Here is a 25,225-nt window from a genome sequence, read left to right as displayed (position 1 = left end):
TTTTTTTTGAGTTGGAGTCTCACTCTGTCGCCCAGACTGGAGTGCAGTGGCCGCTCCCGGCCACCGCAGCCTCGGCCTGCTGGGTTCCGGCGATCCTTCCACCTCAGCCTTCCAAGTAGCCGGAATTACAGGCATGCGCTACCACGCCCAGCTGATTTTTTGATTTATTGTAGAGATGAGGTCTCGCTGCCCAGGCAGGTCTTGAACCCGCAGGCTCAGGCAATCCACTCACCTCAGCCTCCCAAAGGCACGGGATTACAGGCTGAGCCACCGAGTCCGGCTCACCTGTTCTACTTTTAAACATAAATTACTATGATTTATTGAACACAGATCATGAGCCAAGCCGCTTAACTGCATTATCTCTAACTCTATTTATTTCTTTGTTTTGAAGATGTGGGGGACAATTCAGAGTTAGGAACACAAATGTTCATTATGCAGGTACCCCTGTTAATGAGGTGGGTGTGCCCCTCCCTCCCCTGGCAGTTTCCCTCAGCTGCCGATACCCCCTACCCCCCCACCCGGCAGTTTCCTACTACTGCCAATCCCTTTCCGATAGTCTCTCTAACTCTTACACCTACTCTCAAAAGTAGTAACCCTCTCCATTTTAAAGATAAGTAACTAGGTCTCAGAGAAGTAAAGTAACTTGCCCAAACTTGCAGAGCTTGTCAGTGTTTGAGAAGAGTTTAGATTCAAGACCACTCTGATCCCTGAGACCAGTCCCCTGTTCTTTACCCCATAGCTAAGATACCTATCTGCTTTGTCATTTCACAAAAATACATGCTTTGGGAAAATCATGTTAAAGAAAGCTTGGGAACAGGACAGACCTGAATTATTTTTAGGTTTCTTCTATGATTTCTGTAATTGAACTTATTTTATTTTACTTTATTTTGAGTCTGAATCTCACTCTGTCGCCCAGGCTGGAGTGCAGTGGCATGCTCACCGCCGCCCCAGCATTGACCTGCTAGGCTCCGGGTATCCTTCCTCCTCAACTTTCCAAGTAGCCAGAACTACAGGCATGTGCTACCATGCCCCTCTAATTATTTATTTATTTAATGTAGAGACAAGGTCTCTCCAAGTTCCCCTGGCTGGTCTCGAACCTGAAGGCTCAGGCAGTCGACTTGTCTTGGCCTCCCAAAGTGCTGGGATTACAGGCTGAGCCACCGATCCTGGCAGAGTCTAATTTTTAACATTCATGGTAATTTATATGGATTATAGAAACTTGTGACACTTCTGAGACTTAAAAAGTTGCTTACTCAAGATGAATGTAACCGTTTCCACTACATAGTTTAAGTTTACTGTTGGTTATGATTTTGCTCTTGAGATTTCAAAGACTTTGGCTCAAAATGACATCATTCTTTGAACATTTCAGAATGTTCGAATTCTGAAAATTTGATAATATTGAAAATCAAGTCCATTGGCACACATTAATAGCATATATATTATTCAATTATACATGTAGCATAATCTTTTCTATTTTCTCTCTTGTGGTCTGTTTCTTTTCACAGCATGCTTGGAAGACTACACAGATGATTTTGGAACTTTAGCCTCTCCAAACTTCCCCAATAATTACCCTGACAACTGGGAATGCATTTACAGGATCACGGTGGAAACCAGCCAGCAGATTGCATTGCACTTCACAAACTTCTCCTTGGAGGAGCCTATTGGTGAAAACTGTTTAGCAGACTTTGTGGAAATCAGGTGAGCACCTTTATTTATTTCATTATAATCATTTTCGTTATTTCTTCTCATTGATTTTTTCCTAGGAAAATTAAGGAAAAACTATGAAAATTCACTATAAATCTCCCTACCGTGCACTTTCTTACAAGAGATAAAGCTTGTCATTTGAAGCCTGCCTTAGAAGAAATATAGAATATTGCATAGGACTCAGTAATTATTTTGAAGTGATTCTTTTATTGAGCATAGTTGAAAATAAACTCCAGATTTTATTTGGACAAAGAAAACAGATGTACTACTACTCTGAAATGAGATATTTGCTATTGTTGAATACCTACTTTCAGTATAAAATCAATTTAAATTTTAGGCTGTTTGCTGTGCATTTAATCTAATTATATCACAAAAATGATGGCAGAATAGCAACCTCCTCTTAAAGTTTACAAGTTTTTGTGTTCAGATAATAAAAGTCTGAGTGGGCAACCCCTTCGGGTGCCCTCCCACTATGGGAGCTTTTCTGTTCTCTCAATAAATCCTGCTTTATCATAAATAAATAAATAAAAATACCCAAATGTCTAGGTTTGCGAATTTCCATACAGGGGATTTTTCTTTCATTATTTGGAACTTAGAATGTCTTTAAAAAGTTATATTTGGAGTAAAGGTAAGTTAACTCATACATTGATATCACCCCATATCATTACTTCAAGTTAAATTAAACTAATCATTTTTGTATTAATCATTGTCAAATTTTTTATTTGGCATTTCAAATCTGGAATCTCTTTTTTATCACAAAATTTATTTTATGATGTAAAGTACTCAGCTAATCAATCACAATTGTACCCTAGCATGCGAAAATGATTTTCTTAATTTATAGAAATGTATCAATGGACTTTGATGTTCCATGAATCTTTTTTCTTTTTTTTTTTTGGCTTGAAAAAGCTACAGATTAGATTTAAACTAGATTTAAGGCTCCAAAAGTTCTTAGGAAAGAAATTATTTCCAGAATTTTTCTAAATATGTCACATACGATACATTACATGTTGAAAATTTCTAAATTAGAAGGAAAATATTTAAGGTTTCTTTCTAAAATAAAACAATTATGTTGTTAGCAATTATAGTTTATTTCTCCTATTTTCTCTGACACATTTGCCAGAGGCTTTATTTGAGAGGGTGAAGATTAAATCCATTCTCTCAGTTTGCAGTTGGTTATATCAAATGCCATACTAACCATAAATGATAGTTATTCTTTATTAAAATACAATTTAATGAAATTAAAAACTTAAAATTGTGTTTTTAAGAGTATTTTTGAGAGAAATTGATTGATCTGGTAAACTGCTATGATTACAATTCCAGAGTTTAAATTATGTTAAATGTGCATACGATGGTATTATCAATAACCAGATACATTTTCATTTCTGTATTCTGTCACAGAGATGGAGGCTATGAAACTTCACCATCCCTGGGAAGATATTGTGGCTCAAATCTACCTCCAATAATTATCTCTCATAGTAACAAACTATGGCTAAAATTTAAGAGTGACCTAATACTCTCAAGTTCTGGGTTCTCAGCTTACTGGGATGGGTCATTAACAGGTAAATAGCAAAGAGCTGTCATTCATTGGAGAATCCAATCTACTTGGTTTCTTGCTTCTTGGATTTTCGTGCTTTGTCCAGTATTTGTCCATTTTTGCCCGGCTGTATTTAAACTTTAAAATGTCAAATATTTTTGAATTAGCAGCAGCCACTTTTTCTGAAGGACAAAGGGAGAACGCTCTAGTTCCCTGGTATCTTCATTCAGCTGGTCGTCCTGTTAGAAAAAGGAAAGTAGGCCGGGCTGAGTGGCTCAGCCTGTCATCCCAGCACTTTGGGAGGCCAAGGCGTGTGGATTGCCTGAGCCCGCGAGTTCAAGTCCAGCCCGGGCAACTTGGCAAGACCTCGTCTCTACAATAAATCAAAAAAATTAGTCGGGCGCAGAAGGGCGGGCCTGTAGGTCTGACTACTTGCAAGACTGAGGTGGAAGGATCTCAGGAGCCCAGCAGGTCAACGCTGGGGTGGCCGTGAGCTAGCCTGGGCAATGGAGTGGGACTCTGACTCAAAATAAATAAATAAATAAATAAATAAATAAAGGAGAGTACAGTGGCGCCGGTTTGATATAGACAAGAAAATTCTGTTTTACCGGAAAGAAAAGAGTGCGTGTCATTCCATTTTTCTCTTGCAGGTTGCGGGGGCAACATCACCACTTCCAAAGGCACATTCACGTCTCCCAACTACCCGATGCCTTACTACCACGGGTCCGAATGCTTCTGGTGGTTGAAAGCCAGCCGTGGCAGCCCATTTGTCCTGGAATTCAAAGACTTCCACTTGGAGCATCATCCGAACTGCACTTTAGATTACCTGGCTGTATGTATAGGGTTTTGGTGGTATTATTCATTGCTCTCATCTCACACATTATGCATTTATTTTTAGTTTTGAGATTCAGGAAAGGGAAGCATCTAAACAGAGTATCCACATAAAAAATTTTAAACTGACAGGTTGGTTGCAGTGGCTCATGCGGGTAATCTCAGAACTTTGGGATTCCAAGGCAGAAGGATCACTCGAGCTCTGGGGTTAGGGACCAGCCTGGACAACATAGTGAGACTCTGTGTCTAAAAATAAAAATTTTAAAACTCAAGCAAAATTAACACTTAGAACAAACTTGGTGAAAATGGCGATCTTCTAAGTACAGTATGCATCGCTGAATGGCTTGCTACGCTAAGCACTTAAAACATATTGACTGTGGACTCAAGAGATGGTTAAAATCTCATGAAAGAGGTTATGCGGTTATTACAGTTATTACCCATGGAATTTCTCTATATGCTAAAAATAGCAATCTAGAGGACTGTTTTGGTGAATTAGAAGAGACAATTTGAGCCATTCAATTAGGACTTTTTACAGTACCAACAATTCACCATTGTCTATTAAAAAATCTAAATAAAAATGCATTAACGTATCATAAGTTGTAAACTATGGTATTGAAAATGAGGAGGATAAATGATATCAGCCATGGCATTAAAATATGTATTAGACTTTCGTTTTTAATCTTCAGACTCCAACCTAGGTTCATGTACTCACTATTGCACACATCCATAGGCTTAACGGCCCAAGTTCATAGCCCAAGTTCACAGACACTTAAATATAATTTTTAAAGCCATTCCGTTTCAGGGCTATTCTTTTGTTATGTCATATATGTAATTTTTTCCACTTCTTCAGGATGACAAAAACCTTTAGATAATGTTTATAGCCTCAACCATGTGACATTTAAAATGTTTTGTTAAAGGTATATGATGGCCCAAGTACCAGCTCACATCTGCTAACTCAGCTTTGTGGGGATGAAAAACCACCTCTTATCCGTTCTAGTGGAGACAGTATGCTTTTAAAACTGAGGACAGATGAAGGTCAGCAAGGACGTGGCTTCGAGGCTGAATACTGGCAGAGTAAGTGTGGATACTGGTCATGCAGTGCCAGTTTGTTTCATATGCTTGAAACAAATTGAAATTAATATAATCCATTGGTCTGAGCTATTGAAATTCACCTTAGTTTCTTATGTAAAAAATTTAACTCCATTTGAGGAATAAATGCTTATGTATTAAATATAGCCGCATTTAACTACAACATCTGGCAAACTATAAAAACGTAGAAGAGTACTTAATATGCCGAGAGACTTACAATTCAGCTAAAGATCAGTGCAACAGCCTAATGACTAATAGTTTTTCATTTGTATTACACATTCCAGTCTTCCAGTGTATATTCCATTATTTTAGTGTATGTAGTACTTTCTCACACTAGTTTTTGTTCCTTAGAAGGTGCCTTAATTTTATTAAGGAAAACTGTGGTCCATGTCAGTCATACATGGAGTAGGCATGTTTTCCACAGTAAAGTGGAAAAATGTGGTCATTGTAGAGATACCATTTTTAAACTCGTTTGCTCTGTAAGACAGCATGGTAGAACTAAGGGAGCATTGAACAAGATGTCAAGGGGTCTGAAATTTATCCTGGCCCCTAATCTTTGACAAGGTCACTTTTCTTTTGTGTGCATCTGCAATTTTTTCTCTTAAAAGAAGAGATTAAATTAGATTATCTCTAAAGCGCCCTTCTATCTCTGGAATTAAATACTTTTTGAAATTAGTTTCAAAATAGATATTCACAAAAATAATGTTTCCTTGAATTTATATGATTTAATAAATACTTTACTTGTGGTTTTGGAAGTATAATTCCTTGTCCCATTAAATCTAAATTTATCAAAATTTTATGCAATTATCTTAAGAATGAAATTAAAAGTGACAAAATCATAACCTGAATACATAATATCCCTTGAATGAATTGACAGAGTATTAATGTTTAACTTTGATTATGTGTGAATTTGAAGAGTCACATTCAGTTACATCTGGGGATTAGGATGAATCCTAGACAGTTTTGAATACTGAGTTTTATTTTATTTTATTTTATTTTATTTATTTATTTTTTTTTGAGTTGGAGTCTCACTCTGTCGTCCAGACTGGAGTGCAGTGGCCGCTCCCGGCCACCGCAGCCTCCACCTGCTGGGCTCCGGCGATCCTTCCGCCTCAGCCTTCCAAGTAGCCAGAATTACAGGCATGCGCTACCACGCCCGGCTGATTTTTTGATTTATTATAGAGATGAGGTCTCGCTGCCCAGGTGGGTCTCGAACCCGCGGGCTCAGGCAATCCACTCACCTCAGCCTCCCAAAGGCGCGGGATTACAGGCTGAGCCACCGAACCCGGCTCGAATACTGAGTTTTAATATGTAGCTTTTATCTTCAGAAATTGATCACTAGTATATGAAAAGTTTTTGCAAGGTCTATCACAGATACATCTGCTTGAGCATATAATCATTTCTCTGATTTTATTATTGCTATGCTAATCTGGGTTTGGTTATAATCATAGTGTTTATTAAAGGTCCCTTCTTTTTATTTTACTCCTGAGATATTTTATTTTTCTGTCACAATTTTAGAACACTGGAAATACTGAAGGAGTGGATTAGTGCACATAAGATATGGGTCCTTAAAGGTAAAATCAGAGCAAACCAGTGAGATTTTCTTTAAAATTTGCCATTTGAAATAGGAGGTTTATAGACAGTGTCATCCCTGAGCTCCAAGAGCCACCCATGTGGTTTCTGGAACTTGTTTTCCTCTGCCCCGTTTGCCTCTAGTCACTGAGGCACATGATACCTGTCTGCCTAATGTCACTTCTTGCAAGCATCTAAAACAATAAAATTATTCTTTAGAATTCCTCTGTGGACAAAACTGTGACCTAAAGATTTTCAAAGAGAAATGGTTTGAGTGTTCCCCCTGCCCCAGAAAAGAAAAAATTTGAAGAGTCAAAAATGCATAATTTTGTAAACCAAAGCTTATAAATGGTGTTCCATCCACCACTCAGAAAGCAGTCTTGTAGTAGAAATGCATCTATAAGCTGCATTTTCAGAGACAGCTCTTTCAATATAATGTTTATTTCCCATTCTCTTTTATGGCACATCAGAAAGATAAGATGGAAAAAAAAATACTTGCAAAGAGGCATGTATATGACTTAGGATTGACTGAATTCAACACTTACTCCCAGGATTAGACATACTTAGAGGTATCTAAAGCAGTTTTGTTGAAAACTTAGCTCAAGAAAATGCTTGGATTGAAGACATTTTCCTCCCCACCCCAGTGAGCCCCCAAAGACATTTTTAAAAAATTAACGATTTTCATTTCTTCTTTATACTCCCTGGTATTCGCTTGGTACTTCCTGATGACTAACTGGAGGAATAACGGAGTCTTTATTGTGAATTTCATGCAGACTTTTGAATGTTCAACAAAGCCATGTTGTTATTCACTGTTCACATTCACATAAGACTTTGGGTTCTTTAACTATTCAATTTAAAGGTCAGAATTTCTGTCCCTTCCAAATATTAATGTTAGAAAAACAGAAGCACAGAATGTTTAGTTCACTCCTCTAACAAACAAATCGGACTGATCTGAGTAGAGCCAAGTTATTCCACTCTCTACCAATTCAAAGGAATTTGATGCCTACTTTAACATGGATATTTGATTTTCATGACACTTTAGTTTGAGTCCACTTGACTACTATTTCACCTTTGTTCTAAATGGAGACCATCTCACTATAAAATGCCACACCAGATATATGTATGTGTGTGTATACATACATAAGTATACATAAGTGTGTATACACACACACATACGAGTATGTATATATGTGTGCATATATATATATAAGGAAGATCCCCAATAAAAACAGAATGATGCTTTGGAGGGCAGGCCCCTTGTAGTACAAGCTTCTGCCATGAGGTATGTGTCCTAGGAACCTACTGGCATCAGTGTGCCAGCTAGCATTGTTGTGAGAGGCTGCGTTCAGCTTCAGTGAATTTTTTTTGGAGATTCTTTCATTGTATTTGCCCATTTCATGATGGGTGATTTACGAGCGCACCTGCCTGCACTGCACTGAGTGTTCAGCAGTTTTTCACCAAGAACAGCATGACCCCACCCTCCCTATTCATCCAATCTCATCCTGAGCAACTTTTTTTTTCTCTGGAGTTAAAATAGTTCTAAAAGGAAACTTTTGCCAGTGTGAAAGAGGTGAAAGAAAAACAATAGAAACACTAAAACACATCAAAATTGATGAGTTCCAAAACTATTTTGAGCAGTGGAAAAAGCTTCTCGATTGATGTATTGCATCAAATGGAGAATACTTTGCAGGTAACTGAAGTTTAAATGTAAGAATAAAATTTAAGCCGGGCTCAGAGGCTCAGCCTGTAATCCCACACCTAGGGAGGCTGAGGTGAGTGGATTGCCTGAGCCTGTGGGTTCGAGACCTGCCTGGGCAACTTGGTGAGACCTCATCTCTACAATTAAAAAAAAAAAAAAATTAGCCGGGTGTGGTGACGCGTGCCTGTAGGAAGGCTGAGGCGGAAGGATCACTGGAGCCCAGCAGTCGAAGCTGCGGTGGCCAGGAGCGGCCACAGCACTCCAGTCTGGGAGACAGAGTGAGACTCCAACTCAAAAAAAAATAAAATAAAATTTATTTATAAATAAATTCTATGGTTTTTTTTGAGTCCCCCACATATGTATAAAATATATAAGCATACTCTTCACACTTACCTTGCAGCAATTATGGTATATGTATATGATAGTGGTTCTTAACAATCATGGTTATTTTTTTTTCCAGCATGTGAGAACGTGGTAATAGTCAATCAAACCTATGGCATCTTGGAGAGTATAGGTTATCCAAATCATTATTCTGACAATCAACGTTGTAACTGGACCATCCAAGCAACAGCTGGCAACACTGTGAACTACACATTCTTAGCATTTGAGGTGGAATATCACACAAACTGCTCCACAGATTACTTAGAGGTAAGTATTCTAAAGCTCAATAAATCACTACATTTTCAGGTCAAGCTAAACAAGTCAAGTTAGAAGTCATCATGCTTTTTAGATTCAAACCCCTAACCCTGACCCACACATCTATAATACATCAACCACCCATGGTATTTTAACAGCTGTATTTCATTTTTAATCTACTAAATTACATAGACAAAAAATATCTGGGTTTCATTGTAATTTCTAAATGGATTGACCTCAGATTATTTAAATTACACAGATGTAAAAGGAATAACCTCTATTTTTTGTTGTTTTCTTAAATGTTTGTTTTATATAAATAAGAGATCAGAAAATGTTTGGGTAACTTAAATTTATTTAATACATAGTTTGCCTGGTACGAAGTATCATGATTCTGGTTCTTGTTTTATTTTTAGTTTTAAGTTCATTTCAATTCTCTTTTTGTAAAACGAAAGTTTCAATTGTTATAATAATGACTACCAATATACAGTATACATTACCAGGTATGGTGTTATGTAATAAATGTTGCTTAAATATCAGACAATCTAGAATGTGAGATAATTTGCTATTTTTAAAATAATAAATTTTATTTATAAAAGCTTTTTTTGCTACATGCAAATGTAACTTTTAGGGTTACAGCCTGAAAAGTTATTTTGACATCCATTTTTCATCATTAATAAAATTTCTGTCTTTATTTACACCTATACTGTTAATATAATACTTTTTGAATTTACACATAATACTTTCACTATCTTTTCTGAAGTGATGAGTACTTGCTTGATAGCATTAGGACATTTTTCCCACCTACACAACACAGGGACTAAATGTAGTTCTTTTTAAGGTGATCAGTGATTTTTAGAAAAGTTGCTCGCAAAGACTTCCAACATCTATCACTTGTAACTCTGAGTTTGGATTCCTAGGAAAAAGTATCCTTGTAAAATTTTCTCAACTGTCTTTTGTTGAGGTCTTTTGAGGTTAAAATATATTTTCCAAATAGCACTTCTGTTTACAAAAATGAAGTATTAAAACAAAGGATCCTGTACTTTAAGAGATTCTGCAAGATCTCAAATATAGGGATATTTTCTTGTTTATCAGGATTGATTTTGGGGGAGGAACATCTTGCTTATACTATTATAAAAGTACAATAGTATAGAAATAGTAGCCATAGTGTTTACATTAGAAAGTTTTATTTACCAGAATTCTAAGAAGTTATTGCACAATATAAAACAAGTTCACAAGACACACTTAGCAATGGATTTAAAGTCCATCTTCCTTGATCTGGAGTTCACGTGGCCCTCACAAGCATAATGATGCCATGTTGTCTCCTTCCTGTTAGGGTACCGTCAGACCGGGTGAGGGTGGAGAGGCGCAGGGAGGTGTGCAGCACTGCCCGGGTTGGCAAGCCAGAGGTGTGCGCTGGGAACTCAGAGATCAGAGTAAATTGCAAAGAATTGCGACACACAGAGGTGAGAGAAGAAAAGATTTATTTAAGAAAAGTTCACCGCCCACAGACAGGGAGTGGGCCTATACTCTAGGTGAGTGTGGCCTCGTAGCCTTCCAGGGTCCTGGCTTAAATCCTTCTCTTGGAGATGTTGCACATGATTGCGGTGACTTCCTTGTCGACCACCTGTGGATGTCTTTGGAGAACCTGTGACACAGAGACCTGTTAATGTTCGCCCACATTATCATAGCCCCGAGAGAAGGGCGTGACAAGGATTCTAATTCTTCTGCACCTTCCCAAATGACTTTCCTTAGACCTAATGGAGGGTGTACCTCCCCTTATCTCCTAGGCATTCCCAGTAGGTAGCTTTGGGGGATCCTTGGCTTCCCTGTAGATAGTGCCCAATTTGTTGGAAGATCGAATCCCCACCTGCTCTCCCTCTGAGCGGTTATAACTTTTGCAATTAAAAGTTTCATGACTCTTACATTCCTTGCCCAATGCATGATGTCTCAGGTCTTGTAAATTCCCTTTACTTTAGGCAAGCTTGATTGCCACTATCTGAGATACCTCAGATATCTGGAAGTCTGTTTCTGAAAAGACAAAGTCGGTAAAGTTAATTATACCTAAAGTGTGCATTTCCCCAAAAGCATAGCTTCTACTTTCTCATCATTGTGTCATGGTTTAAGAACAAGATGAAAAATGGCTTCCCATTCTTGGTCTGTCCTTTCACTTCCAATTAGCCATCCTTTTCTTCATATGGTGAGATCTTTGTTCATGTTTTAGAAAAAGCAGAAAAATTTCTTCCAAAGTAGCTTGTTCATACCACAAACCCAGCAGCTGGTCATATCTATTTTTACCCGGTGTGACTATCCTGATGCCTTACTGGACAGTGAGCTTCTTTAAAACATCAGCTGACTTCTATTGATTTTGTAACCCAGGCACTTATTATACTATTGGGACATTATAAAAGCTCAATAATTTCGTGTTCAATTGAACATCACAGCCATATTTTAGCATCAGTTTAATGATAGCTGTTAATTAATGAAAGAAAACTGCCTTCCAAACTGGCCTTTTTGTATGATGCCCACGCATTCAATGAAATACTACAACACTGAGCACAAACAAAAATAGAACTCATGACCTTACAGAGTGTGGTGTGTGTAACAACATGCTAGGCACCACCCTTGTGATTTAATAAAGTACAATGGAGAAAGCTACAGAGAGAAGGGCACTCCCGGATTGGACATTAAGGGATGCCTTGGCAGAAGGGGCAAGAAAAAAATGAGATGGAACATTTCCAGCAACTGGACTCCACTTCTTTGGACTCACTTGAGGATGGAATGGTAACAAAAAGGCCTGCCAGGTAATTTTGGAGGTGTTTGAAAACTCACAATTAAATAGGCTTGTTCCAACAATTGCAGAGCAGCTAATTAGAGCCCCTCGTAGATGACGTGTCTGTCATGTTATGGGCATGACATTTCGCTTGTGCAACACTGATGGTAAAAGCAGCAAAAAGATGAAATGAGAACCAGAAGTTCAGGAAAGCCTTCCAAAGAACAAGGCTGTTGCCAGAGGGAGGGGATTGTTTTCCATCTCTGTAAGCCAAGGGGCAGGGCCAGAGCAAGCATTGCAATGGCTGTTCTGTGATGGAAATTTGAAAGCACAAGGAACGGCTTGAGGAGGGGAAAGTCACAAACATAAAAATCTAGCTTCCATTATTTTAATAACTTCTAGTTCAAGGGGTTTTTCAAGTGAGTTATCCAAGTCCCAATTGAGTGACTGTTACCAGAGCCAGAATTTGGTGTTCTGAATTAATAGAACGGAAACTATAAAAGGATTTGATTGGGTGCTGGTCAGATACTGTGCCCAACCTTGCTGAAAGGCATGGGTTGGTAAAGGTCCCATCGGGAAGCAAATCTATCCTCTATTATTTTGTCTTCTGGAAATAAATTATTTGGAAATAAAGTATGCGTGGGAAGAAGTGTCATTTGCTTAAAGGGTAAGACTATATTGGCCATGCAAAGATGGGAAATCAACCCTAAGGATTCTGTCTGTATTTTAGAACTTGAGTTCACTTTTTCATTTTGATTTTGGTCTGAGTAAGAGGAGATTTCAGATAACTGATTGAATATACAAATGGAAGTGATGGATTTGGGACAAATCAGCACAGATCTGTACAGGGAGTCCAGGGTGAGTGTTAAATGAGAAGGGAGCGAGTGTGTGGTGAGAAGAGGAAAGAGATACACAGAGAGTTATTGTGTCATGGAAGCTGAGGGGAGAGCAGTTGAGAGAGATCACGGTTGAGAAGGGTCCCTTGGAGATCAGTGTGGCTCTCGTCAGAGCAGTGTTTGGGTGACGGTGAGAATAAGAGCAGATCACAGTGTGCAGAGGCATGAGGGAGAGAGAGTGATTGTAGACTGAATTCCAGGTCTAGGAATTCTTAGTTCTCTGGAGCAAACCAGAGTAAGTCATAGCCTTTTTTTTCTCTGGTCCTCATGCTTCAATTCTCTAACCGGTCCTCATCTAGCAAACTTATTTGGGGCATGCTTCTTTGTGTGTTCTCTTGAATGTCAATGGCTCCTAAAATGTGGCCCCTAGAATTGGATACATCAGTTCGACTGACCTGGCTAAACTCAAGTAGGTTGGGACTATATTATGTGATTTATATACTTCTGGTATTGTAGGCTGAAGTTAAATGGGGTTTATTGTAGCCAAGTCAAAATCTTGACCTATATTAAGACCTATAATCTCTAGATCACTTTTGCATAAATTGTTATTGGGTTCATAACCTTAGTTTATATAATTAAAAAAAAAACCTATACAGGCATATTATTCTTAGTACATTATATTCGATTTTGTCTGAGAATTTCATCACATCATGATCACTCAAATTCCCATTCATTTCATTTGCTTATAGACTCAGTGGCCAATGGCCTGGTGCTTCTTCAAAAACAACTGATAAAAATGTCAAACAAGATGGCATTTGTTTCAAATACTCTAAAATGATAGATTCTTTTTGGTTAAAGTTGATCTGTTATTGAATGCCTTGGGAAAGCACTATTCAAACAACTAATTAATAATCATAATAGCTAATATTTGTCAAGCATGTATTATTTTCTAGGTAATCCTCACAGCAACCTTATAATGTAAGAAATAATATTTTCCCCATTTCAAAGGTGAGAGAAGTGAGGCAGATATAGGTTGTCTACAGTCATAGAGATTATCAGTGGCAAAGCCAGGCTTTATATCAGGCACTGTGGCTCTGGTCTGGTGCTTTCAGTCATGACACCACAATACCAGGACATTCTTTCACAACTTCTTGTCACCCTCACAGGAATCAGGGGGAGTGTCCATTGAATTCTCAGATCTGTCACTCCAGGACACTCTTACAAAGAGAGATTGATGTTATGTTAGCATGCCTTCATAGATAAGTGGTGGTCATTTATGATAATCACCTCTTCCTTCGCTACCTGCTGACAGGTTAGTTCTAGTGTCTGATTCAGAGTTTTGTTTTTTTTTTTTAATTATTCTGTGAGATTCCAATCTTTTGGATTCATTTTGGAAGTCAGAATATTTTCTCTTCTGCTCCCTGTCAACCTTCCTAATTTTCATTGCTTGTACTCTTGGTTGCAGGTACTTAAATACACTCAAACTAAGCCATGCAAAGAGGTTTAGCATCTCTGAAGGAATTGTTACCCTGAGTTAGAGACTTCACCACACATAGGAGAGGTCAAGAAGCCAGGAGAGGGCTGGAAACTGAGGCAGCTAGGTGGACTCTCCACCCTTTCTCCTCTCCTAAGGCTTTATTGCTTCTTTCTGACCATTCTCATCTCTCTCTCCAAAGGCTTCCTCTGAGTGTCTTCACCCTCATAACTCTGGCTTCCACATGAACACCCCAGCCATGACACCACATGGCCATTCACTTCAAGCGCTTACAACCAACTGGACTTTCCCCTGGTGACAAATTTCCATCACAGGCAGCTCATCTTTTTTGAGTCTAGCCTGCCTGTGGATGGGTTCCCCTCAGGGCAACAGAATCAGGACTGACCAGAGCAGCGAGGTCAAGCCCTTCAGCCAGTGATACACACAGATTATGTCCTGGGCAGAGGCAGAACCTTTTATTAGGGACATGGGGTCTGTGGCTGCTAAAGTATTTCTGAAACACTCATGAATTCACCAAGATTACCAAATTAGTTTCGTAATGACTGGAACTTTCAGTTCTGCAAGATGTAATTCACTTAAACCAGGAAAAAAAACCATTTAAAGGAGTTGACTGTTTTATATTCTGGGCTAGAATTCCATGTCTCTTTTTCTAGCTTCAAAATCAAATTAGACATGTTTCTATCTCTCTTCATCTATGTTACACTATTTTCTGAAAGCATTGGTCTAATCCACATTTTCTTCTTTCTTCTGCCCTAGTTAGAGCTTTAGAAAATAGACTTTTTTCCGAATAGGTATTTTTCTCCACTGTTTCCCAAAGTCTAGCTCATTTGTATGAGTGTCCATAAAATGGTTGAAAAGCCCCTGTGAGGCTCTTTAGGTTTCTCCTTTGATGGATTTCTTCAGAGGTGTCCGTTTTCATTACGTCCCCAAAAAGTTATTCCTGATTTTGTATCACAAATTTAATTTTTTATAATTTGTCATTTTTCGTGAATTCTCTTTACCTCTTCTACTGCTTTTTTCATTTATTCATTTGTATGCTTGGTTTTTTTTATGTATTATGCTTTGATCTATGGGCTCATATCTTGTTTTGAAGTCTGACTCCCCAGAACCTCAGTCCCTTTGAGCATTCAGTCATCACAGGCTGTGAGGTCAGTTGATCACTCTTTCCTGATGTTTTGGTCACTTCCACGCTCACAACACTTTTTCGCTGGCCAGAATTAGTCCAGAGTAGCACTTCTCTTCACTATTTACTTAACTTTCCAAGAGAGGAGAACATATAAAGAATTCAACAGATGCTACGCTTTTTTTCAGAACAAGACATCTAATAGGTGTCCAGATGACTGAAGTTGTTTCTCTGTTGCTGCGCCCATATATATCTTTTTGCTGCATCAGTGTTGCTATCTTTCCTCTGCAAAAGATTGCAGTCTCTACTGAGGGCAAGAAGCTGTTGGTGGAGAATTAAGCCCCTATGTATCCCTTACTGGATACTAAATCTGGCTGCATTCCAGAATCACCTGGGGATCTTGTTAGAAAAAAGTATCCCTAGACCCTATCCCAGTCAATCAAAATTCCAGTAGAGCAAGCATTACACAAGCCCTTAGTCCAGCACTGGACCACTGTTTATAGCCTACTCCTACGATAATGACCTGTTTTATTCTCGTTCTTAGCTCTCTCCTGGGATGTTAAAAGTATCTTAATGGGCATCTTCTTAACATATACCTTTGAGGGTTACCACATGTTACTCTAAATAGGTCTCACTTTTCCATTGCCACAGCTATTTGAGTTATGTGCTTTGTCTCATTAAGGGCTGGTGGCCTGGTGACACTCTCGGTATTACATTTACTTCATTATATAAGTGCCAGATTTACTTTACAATTGTTGTATTCCAATTCTAAACATTCTCCCACCTTTTATTATCAAACACCTCTGCCAATACCATCTCCCACTGTCTCTATCATTCCTTTCTATCCCTCCTTCCCCTTTTCCATTTTGGTCAGTTTTAAGTTCTCCTGACTGTGTGGTTGACATCTGTTCAATGCATTTTCCTCCAGTTTTCATAAGATGGATTTTATCTCTAGCCAGTTCCTTGCTGATGTCATCCTGTTTGCCCCAGATGTTTATATTGTTGTTTATTACACATCCGTGTCCTCCTTTCAGTTGCAAAATAATGGATTTCCAATGGAATGAAATCCATATTTTATAAGTCTGTAGCCTGAGCAACATTTTTCGTACCATGACCTTGAAACATCAGGCCCATGTGATATTGTCATTAGTTAAGGTTAACACCAGCTGTCGTTGCGGAGAGCTCATAAATTCTCAGATGCTTAATGCAGCATATGGTTATTTTTCAATCACATCAGAGTCAAATACTGGTGTTCCTAGCCTTTCACGTGGTGATTCATGAACCCAGAGGAAGGGGAAGTCGATCTGAGAGAACCACATAGCTGTCTCTGCCACAAATACTGATAATTGTTTCACAGGAAGAGAGACCTGTGTTCTAATAAAATTGGAGATGCCAAATGAAATACAATTAACCAGGGTTTGTTGTTTTGTTTTGTGTTTGCTATGGTATTTCCTCCAACTGTTGCTGTCCTTAATAGGCAGTCTTCATTCATTTATCCATCCATCCAGTCAGTAGAATATTTTTTGCTTTTTTAAAACATTCATTTTATTTCATAGTTATGCGAGGACTTACTACATAAGTAAATTGCGTGCAGGTGAGGTTTGGGCTTCCAGCAGGCCCTCTCTATCCCTCTGATGGTAGACCTGGGACCCAGTGTGTGGTTCTACGTCCCCTTCCTCTCCTCCCTCCTTCCCTCCTTTTGCTAAAGGAGTCCAGCATCTGTTATTCCCACCTTTCTAGTCACGTGTCCAGTGATCGGGGCCTGCTTATGAGTGATGGCATGTGGCATTCAATTTTTTGCTTCTGTGACAGTTCACTTAGCATGGTCTCCAGTTGCATCCGTGACAGTCAGTAGAAGGTATTTTAGACACCTAGGCTAGAGAAATACAACGATTATCCTCAGTTTTTCTTGCATCATGGGGAAAACCTGTTAATTGGTCACACAATAAAAATTTAGCCACAGGCTACATTAAGTACTGGGAGGGAAAGTTAAAGGGTTCTCTGAAGGCATGAAATAGAGGACTGAGCTCCCCTGTGGGTCAGGAGAGTTCTCCCTGGGGAGGAATAACACACCAAGGTGTCAGAAGGCTTGAGGTTTTACCATGGGAAGCTGTGTTTGAGGAACTAAAAGGAGACTAGTGTGGGGCTCACAGGCAGGTAGGGACTAGGCCACATAGGGCATGGTGGGCAGGCGAAGCGTTTCAGTGACTCCCTGATGAGCAGCAGGAGGTCTTTCAAGGGCATGAACGGGAAAACAACATGGCCTGATCTGTACTTTTCAAAATAGTCACTCTGGTTTACAGAATAAATTCGGGGGAGGTCAGAGTAACTGACCCAGTAAGGGGCTTGTTGTATGCCAGGAGGAGAGAGAGGGCACCAGATCTTCACCATTGCTGGGGAGAAGAATGTAATCGAAGGGTTTGAGAACTCTATGGAGGTATAGTTGACAGAGTAGGGTGAATGATTGGGTGAAGGGAGGTTACACAGTGAAGGAAAGAACATCAGGATACAGCCTGATAACTGCATGCAGGGACAGCAACCAGGAGAGAGGGCAGGGTCTCCTCAGGAAGGAAACTCTGAGGGGGACACCCAAAGCAATGTTCCAGACAGATTAGTCTTTGCTCAGAATTCTAATTAGTTACCATCCCCTGAACATTCGTATTCCACAGAGCATTCTCAGGGAAACGTTATTCTAGAGATATTTTTTCAAGTTTATTCCATTTTTATTCTCCCACAAATAAGCAAACTTTTAAGTTCATGAGGAATTAGAGGGTGCTTCGCATCTCAGATATTTATTCTGGGAATTATAATAATATTTGTCATTGATGAGATGCCTACAGTGTGCTAAGTACTACGATTGACATGTTGACAGATATAGCGCCTACCCTCACAATAGTCCAGCAATCGAGTATGTTTATGCTCATGTCACACACAGGAAAGCTGGGCTGAGGTGGAGAAGCACACTCACTTCAGGTCGCACTACCAGGAAGCCATGGGCCTCGGTTCAGGCTCAGGGCTGTGTACCCTGCCTTGGGGCTCTGGGATCTGCCCTTCCTTACTAGCTCTGATCTTGGGCAAGGAATTGAACCTCTGGCTGCCTCCATTTCCTCATGTGTAAAATGGGAGTGATGATTACACTTGTTCATAGAGTTGTTATAAAATTAAACAAGATAATTCACCATAACCCTGGCAAATATTGGGTACTCAAGATATGCTCGTTGCTATTCCCCCACGCTCCTTCTGAGGAGAGCACAACTCCGGCTTGCCCAGCCAGATTCTTCCTGAAACATTTTCAGGAAGTTGTTTCTCACCCTTACAACAACCTCCATCCTTTGGAAAAGACATCTCCATTCCTCACACCCTGTCAATGAGGAGTGGCCGCTCCTCCCTGGCGGGTCCCTCTTCCTCCCCTCTTCCTCCCCCAGGCAGAGCCTTGGTCTGCTGAGCCGCTCCCACAGCTCACAGTTTGTTCTTTTTCTCTTCCAAGTTCCCTTGCTCAATGCTTATACCTCTCGATGGGGCTTTGGCTTCTCTGTTTCCCCTGAATCTGTTTATAGGCAAGTGTCTTCCATCCTTGTAAAGACCTTTGCGCCTGTGGGAGGCTGAGGTGAGTGGATTGCCTGAGCCCGCGAGTTCGAGACCCGCCTGGGCAGGTAAGACCTCAACCCTACAATAAATCAAAAAATGAGCCGGGTGTGGTAGCGCGCGCCTGTAATTCCAACTACTCGGAAGGCTGAGGCGGAAGGATCGCCGGAGCCCAGCGGATCAAGGCTGCGGTGGCCGGGAGCGGCCACTGCACTCCAGTCTGGGTGACAGAGTGAGACGCCAACTCAAAATAAATAAATAAATAAATAAATAAATAAATTAATTAATTACAGAACTTTGCATCCCCTCTAATAAGTGTAGTGTAAACATGTTTGTATTTGCAGCCCACATCCCTGCTGGTCACGTGGCTGCATGGCAGATGCCATGAAAGTCCCGAAAACAATTCCTCAGTTTTGACATTTCTTGATTTAAGGATAAGCCACAGTCTTCTATAGTTCCCCAGTGAAAACACCCTCCAGACACGGAGTTTTCTGTTGTCCTTGGGGTGGGAGTCACTGGAATTAGCTCTCATCTATCTGCTGACGGCTGCGGGATGCGGAAATAACGATTTAGCAAGTCCTCTAGTACTCACTGGCAAGAGGATGTCTTACAGGCACCCAGGCTACATGACAGAATAGTATACGGTCTTGCTTGTAGTCTCTATACTTGTTCAGTATAATTTAGTGCTTCAGAAGGAAGTTTAAACACAAACTCCACCGCCCACTAGCTTGGTGACCTTGAGCAAGCTACTTAGTTTTCATGTGCCTCAATTTCCACATCTGTAAAAGGCAGCGATCAATGAATTAATACACATAAAAAGCCTGGCACACAGTCAACACTTATATAAGCCTTTGCTGTCACTGTTTGCACCATTCCTGATGTAAGAGAAGCACCCCCGTTAGGTGTAGAGGAATTCATGAAGAGAGAGCATGTAATTCTTTAGGCTGATATGTAATCATTTCTCAAGACGATTTTTCTCTTGCTTTCTGTCTGCAGCCTGCTTGGTTAATGCATTTTGACTCTTCTCACAAAGGATAAATGATAAGTGATAAAACCAACATTTCAGTCCACTTATTTTACCAGAAGCTCTGTTAAGAAATATAATGGAAAAAGTGTTGATTTCATTGACTAACAGGAGTTTTGGATATTGTCTCTGTAATTTAAAAAATTACTTTTGTGACTGTTATTACAGAGAATAAGGACTTCTGCTATATCCTTGAATGAAAAATGCTTATTGAAAAAAAAAAGTATCAAGGAAAGAGGAAAAATTCTTCTTGAGTAGTTGATACCTTTAAAAATACTGAATTACAGCTGGGCTCAGTGGCTCAGCCTGTAATCCCGCGCCTTGGGAGGCTGAGGTGAGTGGATTGCCTGAGCCCGCAGGTTCGAGACCCGCCTGGGCAACTTGGCGGGACCTCATCTCTACAATAAGTCAAAAAATCAGCCGGGCGTGGTAGCGCATGCCTGTAATTCCGGCTACTCGGAAGGCTGAGGCGGAAGGATCGCCGGAGCCCAGCAGGTCGAGGCTGCGGTGGCCAGGAGCGGCCACTACACTCCAGTCTGGGCGACAGAGTGAGACTCTAACTCAAAAAAGTAAAAAATAAAAAATAAAATAAAATACTGAATGACTAAACCTCTACATATCTCAGTTTCTAGACCTCTAAAATGGAGATAGCAATACTACCTGCATTATAAAGCTTCTAGGAATTTTAACTTAGAATAATGCCCCGCACAGAGTAAGTGCTCATACAGTTTATCTACTATTGTTTTAGCATGAACATAATTTTGTGGATTGGTTTTTGCTCACTAACGCATTTTGCAGTACATAAAAAGCTACAGTTTTCCAAAGCATTTGTTATGAACATAGACTGGCCCCACGTGTTGAAAATAGGGCTCCTTTCCTCTGCTTCCCAGTTTTCTGACAAAAGCCACAGGGATTCTTTATCTGAATCTAAGAGGTGTGGTAGTTAACATCCCATTTACTGGTTGGAGAAAGAGAAGCAGACAGAGGAGGTTCTGTGTCTTAGCAGGGATGGGTCTGAGCTGACTGTCATCATGATGGGCCCTCCCTGAACACTTCCTGGGCAGATGAGTCATGCTTCCTGGAACTGTCTGTCAGAGGAAGTTTGCTTCTAGGACTTTTGCATTTTGCTTAGAACTGAAAGATAAGTTATTACCATTCTAAGGACAGCTACAATTCAGAGACATGCATAAAAAGTGGCAATTCTGTTTACGTCTTGATACCAGATAGGAGTCTAGCCTTGTACTGAGCATGATTTGGACTCAGAAGATGTTTAGAGCGAAGTATATCCACAAGTGAACTAACCTAAATACCGTATTGTCATTGAGTCTAGCATGAGGCGTTTTACTAGAAGTTTTGTCTTTAAGATCACCTGAGTAAAATGTGATTTTTTCAAAATTATCCAAAGTTAAAAGGAGAAATGTTTATTTCCGTGTGATAAAAACGCCTTTACTCAAAAAGAATGTGGATCTTTTCTGACCATCCCTCACAAGGAAAAATGCTCATGTGATTGTGTTAATTTGCTGCAGTTAATGAGGCAAACACTCCAGCCTTCAAAAGAAAGGCTTTGCTCTCGAATTCAAAAGAAACTCTGTATTTCCCCTCTTCAAACATGAAGGACAGAATTAGGAAGAATAATAATCAAATCTTACTTTGATTCCCCTGGTGAACTGAAAAAAAAAAAAAAAGAAAATCAAACCGATGACAATTTCCAAGCTACCCTAAACCAGTAAAACATTCAACAGAAACTTGAAACTTAAATAGTTCTGTCCACATTTCCTTTCCTGGTTGTCCTCGTGTCTCCTTGAACCTCCGACAGGTCAAGGCAGCCAATGCACATAAGATCACTTCTACTACCTGACAGGCTCATGGTGTGAATAAGAATGCATTGATCATAATGCCAAATTCTAAAAACCGGTCATCATCGTTGTGGATTTCAGTTAATTACATTGATTTTCTGCTTTTTATAACAGTAAAGGTTTGCAATTACAACATTTCAGATTTTTTTTTTTTGAATAATATCCTTGGCCGGGCTCAGTGGCTCAGCACTTTGGGAGGCTAAGGCAAGTGGATTGCCTGAACCTGAGGGTTCAAGACCAGCGCTGGCCACTTAGCCAGACCTCATCTCTACAATAAATAAAAAATTAACTGGGTGTGGTAGCATGCACCTGTGGTTCCGGCTACTTGGAAGGCTGAGGCAGAAGGATCGCCGGAGCCCAGCAGGTTGACGCTGGCGTGGCCATGAACGTGCCACTGCACTCCAGCCTGGGCGACAGAGTGAAACTCCAACTCAAATAATAATAATAATAATAATAATATTCTTACCCTACAGTTCTTATCTTGATTATTTAATGGACTTTCTTTTCCCACCCTCGCTGACTTAGGGGGAGACCCTGGATGACTGTTCCATGGGTCCTTCTAGCTCAAGGGTCTATGATTTCACGTTGTTTTACAAATCAGATTCTTCCCTGTTCCCAAAACCATCTACAGGAGATGAGGAGGCTTTTAGGAGGCAGAGTAATAATAATAATAAAAGTGTTGAATGTTCTACTGTAGCAGGACAACTGGCAGAGGAAAGGCTGAGGCTTGTGGAATTAAATGTTGATTTATACACAGGATTAATGTTAATTTATACACTTGGCTTTCAAATCGTTTCACTTACCACTAGGAAGGGAATTAGGCACCTCTGAGCTCCATCAGTGACTATCAAAACTTACATTTAGAAGAAATTTTCAGTCCCCAAACATCTGAAGGAATTATTTTTAATAAATAACTAATCTAATTAGCAGTAAAAACCTACTTATGATTTAAAAGGAAGCATTACAGACAAAATACAATTTTGAATTAATATAGCTACAGATTACCTACATAATAACATTCAGTAGACTAATTTTGATGTATAATCTTGAGATACATGAAAGAAAAGATAGTGAAGACAGCATAATATTTTTAGTAGGCCAGCTGGGTATTTGATCATCTAAGAGTGTGGAATTCCAAGAATGGAAAAACATTAACCAATGAAGTGTAGCTATACTCCCACACCAATAAGTCCTCAAAGGTATTGCTTTAAAGATAAATTTATCAGATCATAAAGGAATTCATAGTCATTATAAGAAATTGGGAAAATGTTTTTAAAAACCTAGATTTTTTTAAAAACCTAAATTACATCACTACTATTTGGTGGTATTGATTTCCTCTCATCTCTCCTGTACATTTATTTTATTTTAATATTCAAAGGACATTACATAGTATACATAGTAGCCTATAGTGACTTTTTTCACCTAATAATAACTTGTGAATGTTTCCCCACATTATTTCTTATGCCAAGTCATTTTCAACATTGCAAATCCTTTCATCACAATACAGCCATCAATTCCTGTTGTGGGACATTTAGAATCGATTCAAATTTTCATTATTATAAGCAATTCTGAGGTAAACCTCCTTGGATTTGAATGTTTGCCCACATCCATGATTAGACAATGATTTAAAAATTAAAAAGCCCTAAATCAGCCTGCTATGGCTTCTAGTAGGAGCAATATATAGAAAGCAGAAATAAAAATGTGAATGCGCGCATAAGAGTAGACAGTAAGTAGCCACCACATAGAAGGGAGGCTCCGTGGTCTGTTCAAGACAGATCTCTAATTCAAAGTGACACCAAGTAACTCAGAATGTGGTATATTGATGGGGCTTTTTGCTCTCTTGCAAAGCCCAGCATTCTGAGTAATTGTTAATTTTAGATGGTATTTCATATTTCCTGCCCCACCCTGTGAGCACATGGCGATGTGGCTTGCCTGTGTCTGTGTCCAGGAGTGACCATGTGGTGGACGGAGGGGACTCAGCCTCCCAAGAACCATCCTGGAGCCACCTGGGGTCTACCATGCTCTGCTTATGAGCCCTCCTCTTCAACATTTGCCACATTTCTCCCCTGTTATTGCCTGTGTATTTACCTGTCTGGGCTTCTCTCATCTAGAGAACCCTGTGCCTAACTGACTGTGATCCTTGTTTGACAATTTCTGCTGTTGTTACAGAAGCACTTCAAAGCCCTTAACATTTATTTAAAGTAAGCTCTGAGTTTATCCAGGGGATGTGTGTACAAACTTCAACAGCATTTCTAACAATCACTGTAATGAGGCAGTTCCATAGAGCCTGCTGTGGTTGTTTTCTGGGGGTGGGGATTGTCTGAGCAGAAGCATCCAGAATTCCCAAGTCCCACCCCTCTGGAGCTCTGGTGACTTACACAGCTAGAGCTGCAGGGCGGGGCAGGACTGAAAGGGAAGAGGAGGCTGCAACAGGAAAAAAAACACACTTCACTTGAGCATGTGAGTCACTTCTCTTGCCAGTGGACTCTCCTTGATCCGCTGTACCATGGCAGCCTCTTTGCTGCCATCCCTTGTACGATCCACCATCCTCCTGCAAATCCCCAACACACATACATGATTACTCCCACCCCACACAGGGTTATCTGCATGTGGCCTGGGATGCCTCAGTCTCCACCAGATCCAGGTCGTCATAGTAACAAACCGCAAGGTGTGACATCTGTCTCCTCACTGGACCTATGACTTCTCCATTGCCCTGTTAGTGGTGATTTCTGTGAAATATTCTGAGTCAGCTCCACTCCTCTATCCCCATCAGCTTTATTTTCTCAAAGCTATTTTGGGGTGGTTTCTTTGGGAAAAAACGTCAGTTCCCTTTGCTTCTGATTCTGACCAAGAGTTAGAATAACATCTTGAGCACAATCTACATGCCAGGCCTCATAGCAAGCCTATTACGTGGTTTGTCTCTTTTGCTATTTGCGACAAGTCTATGAGATAAGTACCCTTATGGTGCCAAATTTATAGATAAATTAATTTTAGCTTAGAGTAGTTCAGTAATTTTCACAAGATTATGTCCTAAGCAACTTTAGAGCTGGACTATGAACCCAGAGCCTAACTCTGGCCACATTGACAGGACTCTATCAAGTCCCTACAATAAGATTACTTTCCTGCTTCTGATTGAAATATGACCTTCTATTAGTGACACTGACTTCAAAAAGCTGCTCTAGGACTCACTGAGTATAGTTCTCAGAAATATAACTCTCTTCCTTACATTGACCGGAATTTTTCTTTTCTACAAAGAATAGGGAAATCTCTGCTGTACCTAAAATTCTCCTCACAGCAGATGAATGATTTCAATTACATGTTAAGCCCTAAAGGACAGAATTTTCAAAGATATATATTGGGAGATGGACCAAATTATTTTCCAGAGGTTTTTTTTTTTTTAAAATAACATCATCCAAAATAAACTCTTAGTTTCTTTCTCTCTGTGGACTGTATTTAACTAAAACTAAAAAT

General features: G+C 39.7%; 1 protein-coding gene across 1 annotated transcript in view; it reads left to right on the top strand.

Annotated features, from left to right (window-relative positions):
* The window catches only part of CUBN (cubilin), a 313,379-nt gene that overhangs the window by 72,062 nt on the left and 216,092 nt on the right, over window positions 1–25,225 (top strand). Inside the window, exons 23-27 of the mRNA XM_008056348.2 lie at window positions 1,506–1,698; window positions 3,103–3,263; window positions 3,889–4,070; window positions 4,987–5,143; window positions 8,890–9,077. Of these exons, the coding sequence (XP_008054539.1) occupies window positions 1,506–1,698; window positions 3,103–3,263; window positions 3,889–4,070; window positions 4,987–5,143; window positions 8,890–9,077 (881 nt within the window). The remainder of the gene's footprint in view (window positions 1–1,505; window positions 1,699–3,102; window positions 3,264–3,888; window positions 4,071–4,986; window positions 5,144–8,889; window positions 9,078–25,225) is intronic.

Source organism: Carlito syrichta, unplaced genomic scaffold (assembly GCF_000164805.1).
Source record: "Carlito syrichta isolate Samal-C Ts95f unplaced genomic scaffold, Tarsius_syrichta-2.0.1 Scaffold302327, whole genome shotgun sequence".
Classification (NCBI taxonomy): domain Eukaryota; kingdom Metazoa; phylum Chordata; class Mammalia; order Primates; family Tarsiidae; genus Carlito; species Carlito syrichta.
Note: the sequence above shows the minus strand (reverse complement) of the source record. Positions and strands in the feature narration are given on the sequence as shown.